This window comes from Urocampus carinirostris, chromosome 6 (genome assembly GCF_059441175.1).
Source record: "Urocampus carinirostris isolate Australia breed hairy pipefish chromosome 6, RoL_Ucar_1.0, whole genome shotgun sequence".
NCBI classification, from domain to species: Eukaryota; Metazoa; Chordata; class Actinopteri; order Syngnathiformes; family Syngnathidae; genus Urocampus; species Urocampus carinirostris.
Window position 1 is genome coordinate 45,180,673 of NC_142354.1, and position 18,836 is coordinate 45,199,508.

At 42.6% G+C, this 18,836-nt stretch overlaps 1 protein-coding gene across 2 annotated transcripts in view; it reads right to left on the reverse strand.

Annotated features, from left to right (window-relative positions):
* arhgef10la (Rho guanine nucleotide exchange factor 10 like a) overlaps positions 1–18,836 on the reverse strand; it is a 284,562-nt gene that overhangs the window by 88,423 nt on the left and 177,303 nt on the right. For both annotated transcript variants that reach the window (XM_088339079.1, XM_088339078.1), the window contains one exon: positions 18,726–18,836. This exon is cut by the window's right edge and continues 11 nt beyond it. In XM_088339079.1, coding sequence (XP_088195205.1) covers positions 18,726–18,836 — 111 coding nt within the window. The remainder of the gene's footprint in view (positions 1–18,725) is intronic.

The following is an 18,836-nucleotide window of genomic DNA, read 5'->3' on the forward strand; positions in this document are numbered from 1 at the left end:
CGGTATTTTGAAGTCAATGTCGAACGAAGTTGAAAAGTAAAGTTAGTAGAGTATGTCGAGAACCGGCTTCTTCGGCTCGGCTCACTAAAAGGAACTCACTCTTTTGGGTCCTAAATGGCTCTTCAGGTTGTTTTTGCTTCTTTCATCCCAACATGACCAAATATTATGTAAAACTATGCACAAAATGACGTAAAAGAAGGGGGGAATAGAACAAAAAAGAAAAAAATACCAAAATGAAAAAGTAGTGAAAAGCTGGGAAAAAAAGAAACAAAAGGAAGAGAAAAAAAGAAGGAAACATTTAGAAAAAAGCCAGAAAAGAAGAAAAGAAAGAAATGTAGGAAAAAAAGTAAATGGAGAACAAAAAGAAAAAAGTAACAGCTCGGAAAAAATAAACACAATGAGACTTTTTTTTAAAGGAATTTAAAAAAAAGTAGAAAAAAAAACACGGAAAAAAGAAGAAAAACTTTGTGTTGCATTCAAATTTCTAATTATATCAAGTGAATCTTGTTGCCAACATAGTACTTCCACTTCAAAAATGTGATTAAGTACAGTTCTGTATCTTGCAACCGACTCAATAAGCCCACAAAATGTTAATATCATGCGACAAAATATATCAGGAAAAAAAAAGAAATGGATATCTTGTGAAAGAATCGTAAGAACAAACAACCTTTGCAATCGTACATGAGTCAATTCATTCAAAAAAGAAAAATAGTTTTGCATTGCGGCAGCACGGCGGGGCAGTGGTTAGCGCTTGTGCGGCACAGTTCATGTCATGGGAACCTCCTGCGTGGGTTCAAATCCAGCTCCAGACTTCCTGTGCGGAGTTTGTATGTTTTCCCCGTGCTTGCGTGGGTTTCCTCCGGGCACTCCGGTTTCCTCCCACATTCCAAAAACATGCATTTCAGGTGAATTGGCCGTCCCAGATTGTCCCTGGGTGTGAATGAGCGAATGAGTTGTCTGTCCCTGTGTGCCCTGCGATTGGCTGGCAACCAGTTCAGGGTGTCCCCTGCCCACTGCCCGGAGATGGCTGGGATGGGCTCCAGCCCCTCCGCGACCCTAATGAGGATAAGCGGTACGGCTGATGAGATGAGATGAGATTTTGCATTGCCGGAAACTCAGCAGAACGTAACTTGATTAAGTTTTGGACATGTTTGATAATGATTTATCTTGCCACACTTGGGATTGCCGTGGCTCACTGTTGTTTCAAGCGTTGCTCACCGACTTTGTGTAAACGCTCAGACCCGAAAGGAAAATGACAGGGAACATTGGTTGGGACCCATCGATTTTTGAGCATGCGAGTCCCCGGGACCCATCACTTTTTACAGCTCAAATGAACACTGAAGAGGTACCACTGTACACTCCTAAATGGACATTTTAAACAATAAATAGTTTGATAATGACAAAGCGATCTCGGGTGTTGAACATTAAAGACGAGGATGGAAGGAGGAGAATAAGAAGCGGGCCAGCTTCCTAATCCCAAAGCAGCCCGAACCGGTTAGTCATTGCAGACTTCAAAGCGTACATGATGAAATCCCCCCTGAGGCATTAGAGGAGCGCTGTCATGGCAGGCCCGTCCCCGCCTAATGCTTTCTAAACTCAGTCGGGCGGGAGCGTGTTGGGAGAACATGTGCCTCCGCTCCTCGTACAGTCTCCGCAGCTTTAGATCCTGGAAATCTTTTAAGAGTTTCCGAGGAAGAGGAGGCTTTCAGCCAAGGAATTGGGGGCTCATTACCGGGAAGACGTCTATATCCTCCCACTCAAAAAGCAGAGGCTCTTCCAGAAGAAGCCAAAGAATCTGATGTGGAGATGATTTTGCTGAGCTAACAGATTGCTAGAGGACTTGCCCTTTTGTTAAATCCAAGTGGGACTGGACACATAACTCAGTAAGAAAAATGCAAACAAGGAAGTGACTAAGATGATCTCATCTCATCTCATCTCATTAGCCGTAACGCTTATCCTCATTAGGGTCGCGGGGGGGCTGGAGCCCATCCCAGCCATCTCCGGGCATTGGGCAGGGGACACTCTGAGCTGGTCGCCAGCCAATCGCAGGGCACACAGGGACAGACAACTCGCTCATTCACACCTAGGGACAATTTGGACCGGCCAATCCACCTGAAATGCATGTTTTCGGAAACCGGAGTGCCCGGAAGAAACCCACGCAAGCACGGGGAGAACATACAAACTCTGCACAGGAAGTCTGGAGCTGAATTTGAACCCACGACAGGCTTCCATGACATGAACTGTGCCGCACAAGCGCTAACCACTGCGCCGCCGTGCTGCCCGTGCACGATATGATCAGAATTTCACAGCTTGCGGTAATCCGGGCTCCGACGTTTAGCCGATGTTGTGTATGAGAGAAATGGGTCGACAATGAACTCATTTTTGACTATTGTCACAAGCAATGTTCCCTCTAAGCTGCGTGTGTGCGCAATTGCGCACTACCCAAAGAAAATCTAGCCAGCTTACAAAAATCAGGGTTCGAAATTGCTAATTAAGAAGCGAATTGAGTCAAAGTTACAGTGCATGAAGGTAAAATACACGGGTTCCCCTGACATTGTGTTATAAATGCGGTATTTGGAAGTCAAGGTCGAAGTAGAACGAAGTTGAGTCAAGTCAGTAGAGTTTTTCGAGAACCGCCTTCTTCGGCTCGGCTCACTAAAAGGAACCGGCACTTTCGGGTCCTACACAGCTCTTCAGGTTGTTTTTGCTTCTTTAATCCCTACATGACCAAATATGATGTAAAATTATGCACAAAATGACTTAAAGGAAAGGGGGATAGAACAAAAAAGAAAAAATCACCAAAATGAAAAAGTAGTGAAAAGCTGAGAAAAAAAGAAATATAAGGAAGAGAAAAAAGAAGGAACTCAGAAAAAAAAACAGAAGAAAGAAAAGAAAGAAACAAAGGAAAAACGTAAATAGAGAACAAAAAGAAAAAAGTAACAGCTAGGAAAAAATACAACACAATGAGATTTTTTTAAAGGAATTTAAAAAAAAAAACGGAAAAAGAAGAAAACGTTTGTGTTGCATTCAAATAATTTCCAATGATACCAAGTCAATCCTGTTGCCAACATTGTACTTCCACTAAAAAAATGTGATTAAATAGAGTTGTGTATCGTGCAACCGACTCAATAATCCCCCAAAAATGTTAATATTATGCGACAAAATATATCAGGAAATCAAAAGAAATGGATATCTTGTGAAAGAATTGTAAGAACAAACGACGTTTGTAGTCCATCGTACATGAGTCAATTCATTCAAAAGAGAAAAATCATTTTGCATTGCTGGAAACGCAGCAAAATGTCAAGTTTTGGACATGTTTGATAATGACTTAGTTGCCACACTTGGGATTGCCGTTGCTCACTGTTGTTTCAAGCGTTGCTCACCGACTTTGTGTGAACGCTCAGACCCGTAAGGAAAATGACAGGGAACATTGTTCACAAGATACATTTTTTCCACAGAGTGAGCCATCTTACAAGATTATACCTATGTTGAGAGTTTTTTCATGCGCAATAACGTCTGTGCTTTGAGCAATACAATTCAGAAATGACGGTGTCAAAATCAAAATCCCAGTTCTCAGATCCCTTAACTGCCAGGGTCATCTGGGCATTACTCTCTGTGGTGCGTCTTAGGTAAGTAGAGCCTGCTGAAGCCCATTCTTCTCCTTTTTTTGTGTGTAGGTGGTGCTGGAGCAACTCCCATGGTTACCAGTAGAGGAAGACGCCTCCTGATATGTCTCAGATACAGCACCTTCATCATCTACGAGCTGTTGTTTTTGGGAGTATTTGAGTCTTTATACAGTAAAAAAAAGGCTACTTTCAAAGCAGACCTTAAAAATCAAGCCACTACCTGATGCACGAACATTTAATCAGAAGCTCGTGGGACAGCTGAAAGAAACTGAGTCTGACTCGCCTCTGTAAGATTCAAATTGGTTTTGATAGCATGCATTCTACATTTTATATGCATATATTCCTCCATAAAAGAGAGCTTGAGCGTTATACCAGACTGTGCCTAACAAATGTTCTTAAAATTAAATGGATGCAGTCCAAAGAGTCAATGTCAGATGTTAAAACTGTTTGAATTCAAACTGTTCAGACTTAAGTTCTTTAGTTGTAGTCTTTGCAGTTGACCACTGAATGTGCACATATTTGTTTTATTTACTGTTCTACTGCTGCTCATCACCTTGTTCTTATTTTACAGGTAAAACATGTTTACTTGATCTTAGATTGTTATTCATTTGCGGCAGTGGCTCAGGAGGTAGAGCGCTCGTCTTGGGATACAGAGATCGCAGTTCGAATCCCCGCTCGTCCGTTTTACATCTCGAAGTGTCCTTGGGTAAGACACTGAACCCCTAATACCCCCAATAAGCAGGTTAGCTGCTATGGGGAAATGTGAAACACATTGTAAAGCGCTTTGGGAAGTCTTGACTTGAAAAGCGCTTTAGAGATGCAGATCATTTCATTTCATTTGCCTGCTTAAAAAATGGTTTGTTTATGGATTTATGTCTCTAGCGCCTGAGCATTATACTTATTGATTTTAGATAGGGCAGTTTTATTGAAATTTTGTACGAATATGGGGTATGTTCAATAAAAGATGTATGTTTCATCAGTCCTGTTTTTCTTGTGTTTAATTATCATTTGCGACTCAATAAAATCAAATTTCTGTCATAAGTAAGAATATATATATATATATATATATATATATATATATATGTATATATATATAATTGGGAGGCAGCACGGCGGTGCAGTGGTTAGCGCGTGTGCGGCACAGTTCTAAGGTCTTGGGAACCTCATGTGTGGGTTCAAATGCAGCTTACTGTGCAGTTTGTATGTTCTCCCCGTGCACTCTGGTTTCCTCCCACATTCCAAAGACATGCATTTCAGGTGGATTTGTCGGTCCAAATTGTCCCTAGGTGTGAATGAGCGAGCGAGTTGTCTGTCCCTGTGTGCCCTGTGATTGGCTGGCAACCAGTTCATAGTGTCCCCTGCCCACTGCCCAATGATTGCTGGGATGGGCTCCAGCACTCCCGCGACCCTACTGAGGATAAGCGGTGCAGCTAATGAGATGAGATGAGATATAATTAGCAGATAATTCTACTAATTGTTTTAATTGAAACTTGTGGACGACTAAAATAGTTGGTTGCAGCCGTAGTATTAATTCTATGGCTTGCTTCTGGAGCTCTGTTCTTCCTGCAATCTATGTCACAGCTGCAATTCCCGATGGCCTTCCCTTGCCCCGAACGCATCATTTCATTCGGAATTGTCCGCCGAAGTCGTCTTCATCGTTCAAAATGGCAGCCGGGGCAAAGAAGCGAATGTATACTACAAAAACAATCACCACACGCTGGGTCTATTAGCGCAGATAACGCTGATACATGCGAGAAAGTTTCTGAGAGAGGGAGAGAAAAAAACACCAGAGAGATAAATGGAAAGTTCGCCTGCCTGAGTTCCCCTCAGCACAGCCGTGATAAGGTTTATCTCAATAGCTAACAAGTTGGCAAAGGAGGCCTCTAGCTCCTAACACGCTCCTCTTAGTCAGCATTTGTGTCCCTCTGGATCCTAACTTTCTTTCCTAACTAGGTTATCCTCGTCCATAACTGTTCAGGGTTTCCACCAGTAGTTTGTAAGCCATGCCGGTCACCAGTCCTTTGACCCCGCACCTTGATACTCGATTTAGAGTTTCTAGCAGTATCGTGTAGACCCTTCTATCTACCGAGAGAGCTAACTGTGGTCATTGTGCTTGCTGTTTACGTTCCACCGGATGCTAACGTTAGCATAGCGCCAAATCTCCTGCCCGCTGCTATCAATAAACAGCAGCTTGCACACCCCGACGGAGCTTTTATCGTCGCCGGCGACTTTAATCAGGCATGTTTATGGACTGTACTTCCAAATCCATTCAATACGTGGACTGAGCAATTAGGGAAAAATCACTGGATTGTGCGTACAGTAAGATCAAACATCTAGTTGGATCCGGCCATCTCTGTCTGTCCCTCACCCCCTCATACATCCCCCTCCGGAGGAAAACAAAGCCTATACAACAAGGACAGTACAAACATCTTCTTTGTTCCTTTATCTCTTTGTTTTTCTTATATCTTCACTGTAAAATGTGGAACTGGAGTGCCACATCCAATTTCGTTGTCACAATATATCCCATGTTGTAACAATGACAATAAAGGTATATTCTATTCTAAGGTATATTCTATTCTATTCTATTCTATTCGATTGATGAATGATAATCCCCTCCCATCGATGACTAAATTCCTAGGTTGAATTTGTAATTCCCTTATCGATAAGTTTAAAGTATATGTCACGTCTGGCCCAGTTGGTTCTAGCCGGGTGGCGCCGGATTCTGGCCAGTTGCCGCGGTGCCCGGTTGGCCCCGCCCATGAACACCGGCTGAGACGTATCTGACTGATTGCTTCTTAGAGTAGTTAAACGCGTTCCTTTGGACTTTGCTTTGCTGGGACGTTTGTTAATCCTGGTTACACTCTGTGATACTTATGTGAGACTTCTGTTAATTCCTGTTAAATGCCTAGTTCCGTGAATCTGCCCGTATTCGATCCTGTTTTGTCTTTGGTCTGATCCGTTTAATTTTGGACATTCTTTTCTTTTGAGTGGATTTCCAATCCACTCCTGCGACCATCGATTCCCGGATCGATTGCGCGCCCTCCTCTTCCCCCAATAAATTGCGAGTGCAGCTACGCGAATGGGTCCTTTCCTGTTTCACGCTCTGCTTCGTGACAGTATAAGCAGACACTCGTAATGAGGAGAGAAGACATACATAGATTTTGAACTTGCAAGGAGAACAGGGGAGTGCCCGCCTCAGATAAGAATTTCCAAACTGTTGAAAAGTCCCTCCCCTGAGCTCTTTCCTTTAATTAATCTCCTCGGTGACAAAATCAATTCCGTCCCTAAAAGTTGTGGATATCAAGGAACATCAACGCGTTTGGCAGATAGTGCCAATTATGTAAACAGTGCAGAATAGTCCGAAATAACGAACAACAGTGTGCATTGTCATGTGTCCAATATTAGAAATTGAGTAGACTTTCCAAAGCTTACCTTTTTACCATTTTTTGTTAGTAAAGTGAACAAATAAAGCAAAAAGTTGTACATTAGGATGGGCTCCAGCACCCCCGCGACCCTACTGAGGATAAGCGGTGCAGATAATGGATGGATGGGTGGTTGGGGAACCACTAGTGGAAAAGTACAGCCTGGGAGCGCCCATCCCTCACCAGTTTTTTGGGTGTTGATGTTTGCTCCCCCATATGAAACAGACAGCACTCAAACAAAAAATCCAATAACGTGTGCCAGAATGTTTTTCTGTATTGGCTTAAAGAAACAGGACATCTTCAGTCTTTGTACTGGTCATAAACACCAGTACCGTATTTTCCGCACTATAGGGCGCACCGGGTTATAGGGCGCACCCCCAAAAAATAGTTTTTGGTCCTATATCTTCCATAGATAAGGCGCACCGGATTATAAGGCGCTACAATGGGAACGTCGACAAAACAGTCAGATGATTCAGTCCAACTGATGACCCCCTTAACATTCCCAAAGCTTGCAAAGAAGCAAATAGGTGTCGTAGACACGTGCGGATGCGGTGTCCGTACGATGTCACTCAAATGCATCGTTTCATATATTATTCGGAAGGTTAAAGTCTTGGGATTCAAGATATGCCAACCATTCCCTAGTTTCTATTTCCTTTTTCGCTCGCAACTTTACTGTGCATATGACAATAAACACTTGGAATTGAGTTTAATTCACTCAACTCACCACGGCAACATCAAAATCGTTCTAAAACAAGATACCGGGAAAATATAAAGCCGCATAGCTCACCTAAGTTCTCTCGTTCAATAATGATACGCAATCATGGTCTTCTTACAACCGTGAGTGAAGTAAAACCAGGAGAGTAAATTATTTGCAAATACAGACTAATAAAACATGTTTCTTTATGGTGTACTTTAGCAAGCTTGCTAAGCTTGCTACGCCATTGCTAAACTCGGCCAATTGCAGGGTTTGTTTTGGCCATCTAGCCAATCCGAGGCTCCGAATAACTTCAGCCAATAGCGATCGATTTAACGGATGATTGACACATCTTTTTCGGCCAATTGCAGGGTTTGTTTCGGCCCTCTAGCCTATCCGAGGCTCCGAATAACTTTCGCCAATAGCGATGGATTCAACTGATGATTGACACATTGGTTAGCCAATGAAACGCCGGTATATAAATCCCAGCATACACCGCGGACTACTCCACGTTCGGGGGGAAATCGAGTCGGCGGCTGTTGCGTAAGTTGCGAGACCTTGCGATTTAAGATTGAGCCATATATAAGGCGCACTGTATTATAAGGCGCATGGTCAGCTTTCGAAAAAAATCAAGACTTTTAGGTGCGCCTTATAGTGCGGAAAATACGGTAATTGTGCATCCTTATAAAAGAATACACCACTGTAACTTTGTCATGCACTGTTGCTTCCTCCCTTCTTTTTGCCTTTTTTGTCAGTAATTTACCCTGCCAGGAATTGATGGAGAATGTAAATATTCTGTCTGTGTTTGTCCCGAAGGTGAAGATGCAGACACAAAAAAAGAGAAAAGGTAGGCTGGGCAGGAAGAGATGGGTACCGGGGACTTCTGCCGCTGCTGACTTAAGCCCTTAATCACCGTCTTCTATGCATGAAGGGCTTAGAGTCACTCCATTTAATGCCACCTTCTCTTTAGTCAAAAATGGGAAAGTAATACCGCTGCTAACTTTCAGCCTGCTTGCTCCTTCTCACCTGCTTCCCTTCCATGCTCAATATTGCTGAAGCTTGCCTCCTTGCTTAAGTTTGTCCACTAACAAAATGAGTTGTCACGGTAAGATTGTCATTTTCTTTTAACACTTCATGGATTTTGTCACTTTTCATAGTTCATCTCATCTCATTAGCCGTACCGCTTATCCTCATTAGGGTCGCGGGGGGGCTGGAACCCATCCCAGCAATCTCCGGGCAGTGGGCAGGGGACACCCTGAACGGGTTGCCAGCCAATCGCAGGGCACACAGGGACAGACAACTCGCTCGCTCATTCCCACCTAGGGACAATTTAAACCGGCCAATTCACCTGAAATGCATGTTTTTGGAACGTGGGAGGAAACCGGAGTGCCCGGAGGAAGCCCACGCAAGCACGGGGAGAACATACAGACTTCGCACAGGAAGTCTGGAGCTGGATTTGAACCCACGACAGGTTCCCATGACATGAACTGTGCCGCACAAGCGCTAACCACTGCGCAGTTATTCTGAGTTGAAGGGGCGGATCCTTTTTTCATTTACAGGCTGGCATTGGCTGAAGCGGCAAAACAAAGCCTGCAATTGGCCGAAAAAGATGAATGCGTATAGCACATCGTTGACGGCATACAGAAAGCATTTTTTTTTACTATTCTGTATTTGTAAATATTTTATTCTCCTGTATTTACTACACTCACGGATATAAGAGAACCATGGCTGCACATTATTTTTGAACACAACTTCGGTGAGCTTCTTCCGCTTTATATTTTCCCTGTATCTTGTTTCAGACTGAACTCGATGTTTCTGTGATAAGTGGTGCAGAGAATGGATGGAATGAAGTGTCTATTTTAAAATTGTGTTTATTGTCATATGCACAGTAAAGTTGCGAGAGAAAATAGAAACTAAGGAATGGTTGGCATTTTTTGAATCCCAAGACTTTAACCTTCCGAATGATGGAGCGATGCATTTGAGTGACATCGTACGGACACTGTTTCCGTATATGTCTGAGACACGTATTTGCTTTTTTGCAAGCTTTGGGAATGTTAAGGGGGTTATCAGTTGGACTGAATCATCTGACTGTTTTGTCGACGTTCCCATTGTAGCGCCTTATAATCCGGTGCGTCTTATGTATGTCGAATATATGACCAAAAACTATTTTTTCGGGGTGCGCCCTATAACCCGGTGCGCCTTATAGTGCGGAAAATACGGTAATCAAGTTAAAGTAACCCTGCCCAAGCCTGATTACAATGCATGTTATTTATGTGAGGGAGGGCTCCTATACATTCGAAATTGTTATAATTGATATTCAATGAATCATTCGTGTTGCATTAGATGAATTATTATTTGTGTGCGTGTGTTTGTTTGCATATATTTCTGCGCAATCTTGGCCAAGTGAAGCCGGTTGACCTGGAGATCTTGCTGAGTGGGTTGAGTTTTGGAGACCACCATAAAACTGATGGGGAGACCAGACTTGTCTGGCCACACCGGCTATTATGCCGCAGGCTTATACAGACATAAAACGAAGCCATCCACGTTCATTTCTTACATCTTAAGCCAGGCGCATACCTGGCTCCAATTGAGTAAGGAATTTGGCTTTGACATTTTTGGCTGCAGAACTCAAACATCGCCGTTCCCCCGCACTCAAAATGCGGTTCTCAGCTGTGTTTTTTTTAGTTCTGCCAAGAGTTGTTTACGTCACATGTTTTCAGAACACATGTATGTGTGTGTGGTTCCGTCGTACCACACTGTGATGCCTAATGGCAGAATGATCTCCCCGTGGCTCTATAGAACGGCACAGGGGGCTTCTGTTTTGGGTTGTTTTTCTTGAGCACTTTCAGGAGGTTTGATGTTTGGTAGACCAGGATAGGTCAGCTGAGATGTGCGGGACTGGAATCTCTCTACATGGTCTCCATTGATGATGAGCGGAGCTAGATCAGTGATTGTCCTCCTGAAGTCAAGTATGACTTACCGTAATTTCCGCACTATAAGGCGCACCTAAAAGTCTTAATTTTTTTCAAAAGCTGACCGTGCGCCTTATAATACAGTGCGCCTTATATATGGATCAATATTGAGTCGCAAAGTCTCGCAACTAAGGCAAGCAGCCGCCGACTCGATTTTCCCCCGAACGCCAAGTCGTCCGCGGTGTATGCTGGGATTTATATACCGGCGTTTCATTGGCTAACCAATGTGTCAATCGTCATTTGAATCGATCACTATAGGCTAAAGTTATTGGGAGGTAAAGAGGGCGGATCCTTTTGATCATTTACAGGCTGGCATAGGCCAAAGGGGCAAAACAAAGCCTGCGATTGGCCGAAAAAGATGAATGTGAATAGCATGTTGGGTTGACGGCATAGTGAAAACAGTATTTTACTATTCTGTACAGTATTTGTAAATATTTTACTCTCCTGGATTTACTACACTCACGGATATAAGAGGACCATGGTTGCACATTATTATTGAACACAACGACTTCGGTGAGCTACTCCGGCTATATATTTTCCCAGTATCTTGTTTCAGAGTGATATCGATGTTTCTGTGATGGGTCTTTTTTTAAATTAAACTCAATTCCAAGTGTTTATTGTCATATGCACAGGAAAGTTGCGAGCGAAAAAGAAAATAGAAACTAAGGAACGGTTGGCATTTCTTGAATCCCAAGACTTTAACCTTCCAAATGATATTTGGAACGATGCATTTGAGTGACATCGTACGGACACCGCATCCGCACATGTCTACGACACGTATTTGCCTCTTTGCAAGCTTTCGGAATGTTAAGGGTGTAAGAAGTTGGACTGAACTATCCGACTGTTTTGTCCACGTTCCCATTGTAGCGCCTTATAATCCGGTGCGCCTTATGTATGGAAGATATAGGACCAAAAATGATTTTTTGGGGGTGCGCCCTATAGTGCGGAAAATACGGTACTTGGATATTGTGGTGTTCAGTATAAGTTTATGTTTCCAAAACCATGCTGTCTGTGTCTCAAACTCCTCCTTGTATGCCGCCTCAACCTTGTTAGACAAAGTAGGACCAGTATTAATAAACCTAGTACAGTTCCTAGTCAGGTAGCAACTCATATTGGATGGTATATGACTGGTCCTCTTGCAGCGGACAATACCCCACCCATACTCGACCCCTGGATGGTGAGGTAAATAGATTGCATGGACCGGCGTGGAGGTCTTAATCTAATGTTGAAGCATCGATTTACTCTCTGATGTCCCACACCCATTAAGATAATCCTATGATCATTTGATAACATTCTTTTCAGGCGGCCAAAGTAATCTTGATACCTCTGCTGCCTTGACAACTCAAAGTACTCAGTAAGACCCTCTGTATAACTCCATTAACACGTTTAAATGTGCTCTGAAATATCACTTTTCATGCGCATACATTGGGGTTTTTAAGCATTTCCATTAAGTTCTAAAACCACTCAGTTGAAAGTGACACCCGTGCTGATAATCTGATGGTGTGATGGACGTCGATTGGAGCTAGTGTACCGTATTTTCCGCACTATAGGGCGCACCGGGTTATAGGGCGCACCCCAAAAAAATAGTTTTTGGTCCTATATCTTCCATAGATAAGGCGCACCGGATTATAAGGCGCTACAATGGGAACGTCGACAAAACAGTCAGATGATTCAGTCCAACTTATTACCCCCATAACATTCCCAAAGCTTGCAAAGAAGCAAATACGTGTCGTAGACACGTGCGGATGCGGTGTCCGTACGATGTCACTCAAATGCATCGTTCCATCATTCGGAAGGTTAAAGTCTTGGGATTCAAGAAACGCCAACCATTCCTTAGTTTATATTTTCTTTTTGGCTCGCAACTTTACTGTGCATATGACAATAAACACTTGGAATTGAGTTTAATTCACTCAACTCATCACAGCAACATCAAGATCGTTCTAAAACAAGATACCGGGAAAATATAAAGCCGCATAGCTCACCTAAGTTCTCACGTACAATAATGATACGCAATCATGGTCTTCTTACAACCGTGAGTGAGTTATTAGGTGACCAACCACAGCCATAACGTTAACGTTTACAATGAATTCAACATATTTTTGACTGTAGCCACTCCCCTAGTGGGAGGTGGCTACAGTCATTTCTGACTCTTTTTGGGAGATTGATTCAGAGGAGGGGATTCTCAGCCCCCTCGCTCAACCTAACTGAGGTGTTGGGAGTCATTAAGTGAGCAAACCCCCCAATTCCAACCCCTAATGCTGAATGCCAAGCAGGGAGGCAACAGGTACTAATGTTTAAGTCATGACTCAGCCGATGCTTGAACCACAACCTCCCAGTCTCGGGGCGGGCGCCCTAACCCCAAGGCCACCGAGCTGGTGTTTACTTTTACAAACTTTAAAATACAAAAAAAAACTTGCAAAAAAATGTGTTGGTGTTGTTGGGTCTCCATGCATGTCCCTTGTAAATGTATCGATTTTCATGTATGGACGTCTAATCTATGTGACATGAGGTCCATGCAGAATGGCTATAAGTGCAGAAATTTGGTTTAATTCATCCCTGACTTCCAACATAAATGTTGCAGCGGCCCACAGGCAACTGGGCTGCCCGTGCGAAGCACACTTATGATTGATGCCCACCTCATATTCTGTATTGTCCTGTCTTTTTCCGACCGCCTGCCTGGTGGTGATACGAAGGAGAAGGACGATTTGGAGATGAGTCAGCGGACCAGCGTTTGAACTTAAGCATGTGAACGCCTGCATGGACCAGCTGGCAGAGATGGGAAGCTGCGTCGTGGCCGTCATAGACTTTCTTGACTAGTTTACAGGCTGGGGGCCTCGTTGCTGTCATGCACTTTCCGGACAAGTTTTCAACCTGTTACCTATGCTTGTGTATAGTAATGCTAATTGTGATTCACCCTGGTCATCCTGGAAGGGGGATTACCACTTGCGAGGTCCCTTCTCAGATTCAGATTCAGATTCAGATCTACTTTATTGTCATTCTAGTACACGTGTATACAGAACGAAATGTCGATACATCTGACCCGCACAGTTTCCTTGAATGTACAGATATAAATAAAATGTTGTATTGAGTTGGAGTATTGAGTACTAATAATATACTAAATAATTATGGCTATGTATAGTATTTTACAGTAGCGCAAATAGTGCAAGAGGAGCAGCTAACCAGATGTGCAAAATGGGCAGTCAGGTAAACAAGTCAGGTAAACAGTAACAATAACACTGTAACAATAACACTGTAAGTACAATAGTGCAGAGAAACAGATGTGCAAGGAGTGGCTAGCTATAAAGAACTGCCAGTAGTGCAAAAAGTCAAACAAAACCAACAGATGTACAGATTAGCAGCAGTTTAGATTTACTATGTGTTTGATTGACCATTTAACAGCCTAATGGCCAGGGGACAAGACTATTGTGGAACCTGGTGGTCCTGCACCGCACACTGCAGTACCTCTTCCCAGAGGCTAGCAAAGTGAACAGTCCATGATGGGGGTGAGAGGGGTCCCCGATAATGTTCTTAGCTTGGGATAGGCAGCGCTTCTGGCCAATGTCCTGAATGGAGGGGAGAGAAGTCCCGATAATTTTCTCAGCTGTCCTCGTCACCCTCCTCACACTACCCCAGTCGGAAGCGCTGCAGCCTCCACACCACACAGAGATACAGCTTGTCAAGGTTTCTCTTCTTCCTCACGCTGAGGTTTTGAGTTGTTCCTTGCCCCCATGTTGGTTTAAGATCAGGTCATTGTGTCATTGTAATCCTGTTCAGTCTTTTGAGACATTTTTGTGAATAAGGGCGTCATAAATAAATGTGACTTGACTTGACACTGATTTTCTTTCAAACGCATTGCCTCAAACCCCCTTTTCATGTTTGGTTCAACCATAGAGGTGCCAATAAAACAATAATAAGCAAAAAAATAATGAGATTTCTTTTTTTATTTCTTCATGACCCGTTCTGGTCCATGGCCCGGTGGTAGGACTTGACAGTGTTGGATTACACTGCAAAATAGACCTTAGTTTTTTTTAAATATCCTATATTAGTGGCTTATAATACCATGACTGACTGTGTAATTAATCCCTGGTTGGTATGAGTTTGTGTGTTCTATCCATGCCTGGTTGCTTGTCTCTGGGTTATCTGTTCACTCTCCAGGTTACAAAATAAAAATGCGAGGTAGGTCTGTTGTGGAGTCTATATCACCACTATGCATGAATGCAAGATAAAATGGCCGATTTTCCGGCTACCACCAAAGGGTTTTCCCTGCGGGAATAAGCTCCAGCACCACTAGAACCCTGTGTGGCGGCAGTAGCTCAGGAGGTAGAGCGCTCGTCTTGGGATCAAGGGATCCCAGTTGGAATCCCGGCTCGTCCGTGTTACATGTCAAAGTGTCCGTGGGTAAGACACTGAACCCCTCATACCCCCAATAAGCAGGTTAGCACCTTACATGGCTGCAAGGCCGCTATTGGGAAATGTGAAGCACATTGTAAAGCGCTTTGAGAAGTCATTGACTTGATCATTAACCCTGGTGAGAATGAATGGTTGAAAAATGAAAATAAATAAATGGAAGAATGATAGAATGATTAAAATCCATATGCTTTTAATAGAATAAAACTTGTTTTCAGACCCGTTTTGCAACTGCGCTTTATAGTGTGTCGTTATGGCGGTTCTTGGAGGGCTAACTAATCCTTTTATGTGCTGATTTCAATTTAAAAGTTTGAGAACAGGAGTTTTATGCAAATACACTTACATTGCCTTTCATTAGCCTTAATGTGAGATGAGTAAATCCAGTGTGATGTTAGACTAAAAATGAAGTGACTACAGAGGGGATAATGGCAGCAGTAAAAGACAAAAAATAAACTCCCCCAAAATATCTTCCGAGGACAGATCCTCGAAGAACCTTTCCAATCCCGGTGAGTTCTGATCGTCAAAAGAAAACACTTTTGAAAAGATCCTTTGAACCGGCAAGTCCTGGTTATTACCCTTGCAGGCTATTTGTCTTTGTCAGAGCGACCGCACAAAAACTTCAAGCTGATGTAAGCGCAAACCGGTAGGACATACGAAAGGAAGGGAAGGCATCGAATGCAGCGAGATCCATTTAACATGGCAATGAGCCTCATTTCTCACACCGGTGGAGGTTAAGGAGTATAAAAGGCTGGCAGATTTGTGCAAAAACGAGCGAGTACCAAATCATGGCACCTGAATAGATGAAAAGGTCCATGCTGATTTGACCTTGATCAAAGAGATCAAAGCCAGCAGAGAAGCTAATGTTGTGACTCATTTCATTTGCAGGTAAACTGTACCCGTTTCGTACTCATTATTGTTCTTATTTGTATTTTCTCATATGTATAAAAAGGATGATGATAAAGTTAAAACTTATGTAACGGGTGTAATAATAACTTTTGTTTTATTGAAATTCCTGCTGAAATATGTGTATAGTTTTTGGTAAATGTCCTGCAATGATGAGTCCAACAGTGCTATCTGCTGGTATGGGGTGGGGTTTGGTTTTGGCTTCTGACATGTGACCGGGAGGCGGGGTTTGTTGGCAGTCTTATCAGAGAGAACTGCAATGGTAAGACACATCTTTTGGTGCTCCACAAAAGAAGTTAATTTTAAACATTATTACCCCAGCTGACAAATCTCTCAACATGCACAGTAATGTGATTGATATTGTCAAGCTGTTTAGGTTTATTTTCGTTTTGTTTCTGTTTTACTAAATTATGAATTCCCCTTGTAGAGATCAAAGAGATCAAAGCCAACAGAAAAGCTAATGTTGTGACTCATCCATTTGCAGGTAACTTGTACCCGTTTTTATACTCATTATTGTTTTTATTTCTATTTTTTCATATACATTAAAAAAGGATGATGTTGGTTAAAATTCAGACGAAAAAAAATATGTTGAATTCATTGTAAACGTTAAAAATCCACTATACAATCTCTTGTTAAAAGTATCTTGTTAAAATGTAAAGATGTAAAAATGTATTGTGATTTATTTTCTGTAAAGTGAAAATAAAGCTCTTTGATATGCTTTGTTGGCAGTCTTATCAGAGAGAACTGCAATGAGATCAAAGAGATCAAAGCCAACAGAAAAGCTAATGTTGTGACTCATCCGTTTGCAGTAACTGTAATAAAAACCTCATCATCCAGTCCAGCGTGAATGTGGATCTTTGGTGGGACACGTACACCGCGGTTACACTTATATAAACTCTATGTTGGCAGAATTACTCAAATAAAAAACAAGCATTAAGGTAAATACATTTACTAGCTCTGTCCGGTGGCCCATCGGGGCCACCACACTTGCCCCGGCCAGGGCTCCGGCCACTCTACTCGGCCCCGTGTGTCTAGTTAACTTTAGTCACACAGGAAACAGAAAAATACACCGGAATTGCGACTTCAAAATAAAAGAGTACAAAACTGATAAACGTACAAGAGATGCAATTAGACTGATTATTGAAACGTTACTTCGTGTGTGTGAAAAATTGTTTTTATATTTAGGAATATAAAAACAAGTTATAGTCACACAGTGAATTCTGAGAAATGTTACAACCAGAACGACCAACCTATCAGATGATGTTGGTTAAAATTCAGATTAAAGAAAAATATGTTCATCGTCAACGTTAAAAAAAACAAACACTATACGATCTCTTGTTAAAAGTATCTTGTTAAAATGGATGTACAAATGTATAGTGATATTCTAAAATGTAGGTTGGAGAGCGTTCTCCATCCGGGCACCGGTGCTGTGGAATGCTCTTCCCCCTGAGATCCGATCTGCAACCTCAGTGGAAATGTTTCAATCTAAGCTTAAAACACATTTATACTCTATAGCAGGGGTGTCAAACTCATTTTACTGGGAGGGCCACACGATAGAACAAACATTCTGTCGGGGGCCGGACTAGTAGATCAAAGAGAAAGAAAAGAGATAAAGAAATAAGAGAAAGAGGGAGGGAAAAGGAGAGAGCGGTACAAAGAAAGAAAAAGAGAGAGGGGGAGAGAGCATGAGAAACAAAAGATATAAAGTCGTGAGAGGGGGGGAAAAGAAAGGGAGAGGAAGAAAGAAATCCAGAGAAATAGAAAGACAGAAGGAGAGAAAAGAGAAAAGAAAGCACGAAGGGTATGAAGAGAGAAAGAAAAGAGAGAAAAGGAAAAAGGAAGTTAGAGCAAAAGAGGTTAAAAGACAGAGAGAAAGAGACAAAGAGCAACAAAGGAAGAGAAAAAGAGAGACACAGAGAGTGAAAGAGACAGAGTGGGAGAAAAGGGGAGAGAGAGAGAGAGGAGAGAAATAAATACAAGTACAGTGTCTTTGTGTCTCTAAAAAAGGAAATAATGAAGAGAAAGCAAAATAAGGTAAAAAAAAAAACAGAAAGAGAAAGAGACATAGAGGAACAAATAAAGAGACTGAAAGAGAGAGACAAAGAATGAGAGAAAATGGAGGGAGGGAGGTAGACAGAGAGAGAGAGAGAAAGGGAGGAAGAGAAAGATAGAGAGAGAGAAATAAATACAAGTACAGTGTCTTTGTTCGAGGCACCTGGCTTTGGCAACATCAAGTGGACATATTTCAACCTGCAGCTTGTTTTTCTCTTGTGCTTCTCTGAGTGTTGTCTCGCGGGCCGGATTCAATCCCTTACCGGGCCTGATCTGCCCCGCGGGCCGCCTGTTTGACACCTGTGCTCTTTAGCATTTGAATAACTTATCCTTTTTTTGGAAAATATATCTGTATAATTTGTGATTGCAACATCCTTTGCTGTCTGAAAGGGGATGCTACATGTGCGGTCCCTTCTCAAGGTTTCTTCATTTTCCTCATGTTGGGGTTTTTGAGTTTTTCCTTGCTCTCATGTTGGTTCCAGATCAGGGGATGGTGTCATGATAATAGTCTGTGCAATGACCTGTGCAGCCCTTTGAGACTCTTTGTGATTAAGGGCGTCACAAATAAAAATGACTTGACTTGACCTATTTGCATCCATTGGGTTCCCTTTAATTGAGTGAGGTGAGAGTTGATTGGGAAATGACTCACCTTTCTTTCAGGGGACTTTGTAGCAAAAACTGGCATTTGGCAAGCCAGGAGCGGACACCAGAACGGAGACGTCGTCTTGCCCTCGTGTTCGCCATACAACCAGCCGGGGGA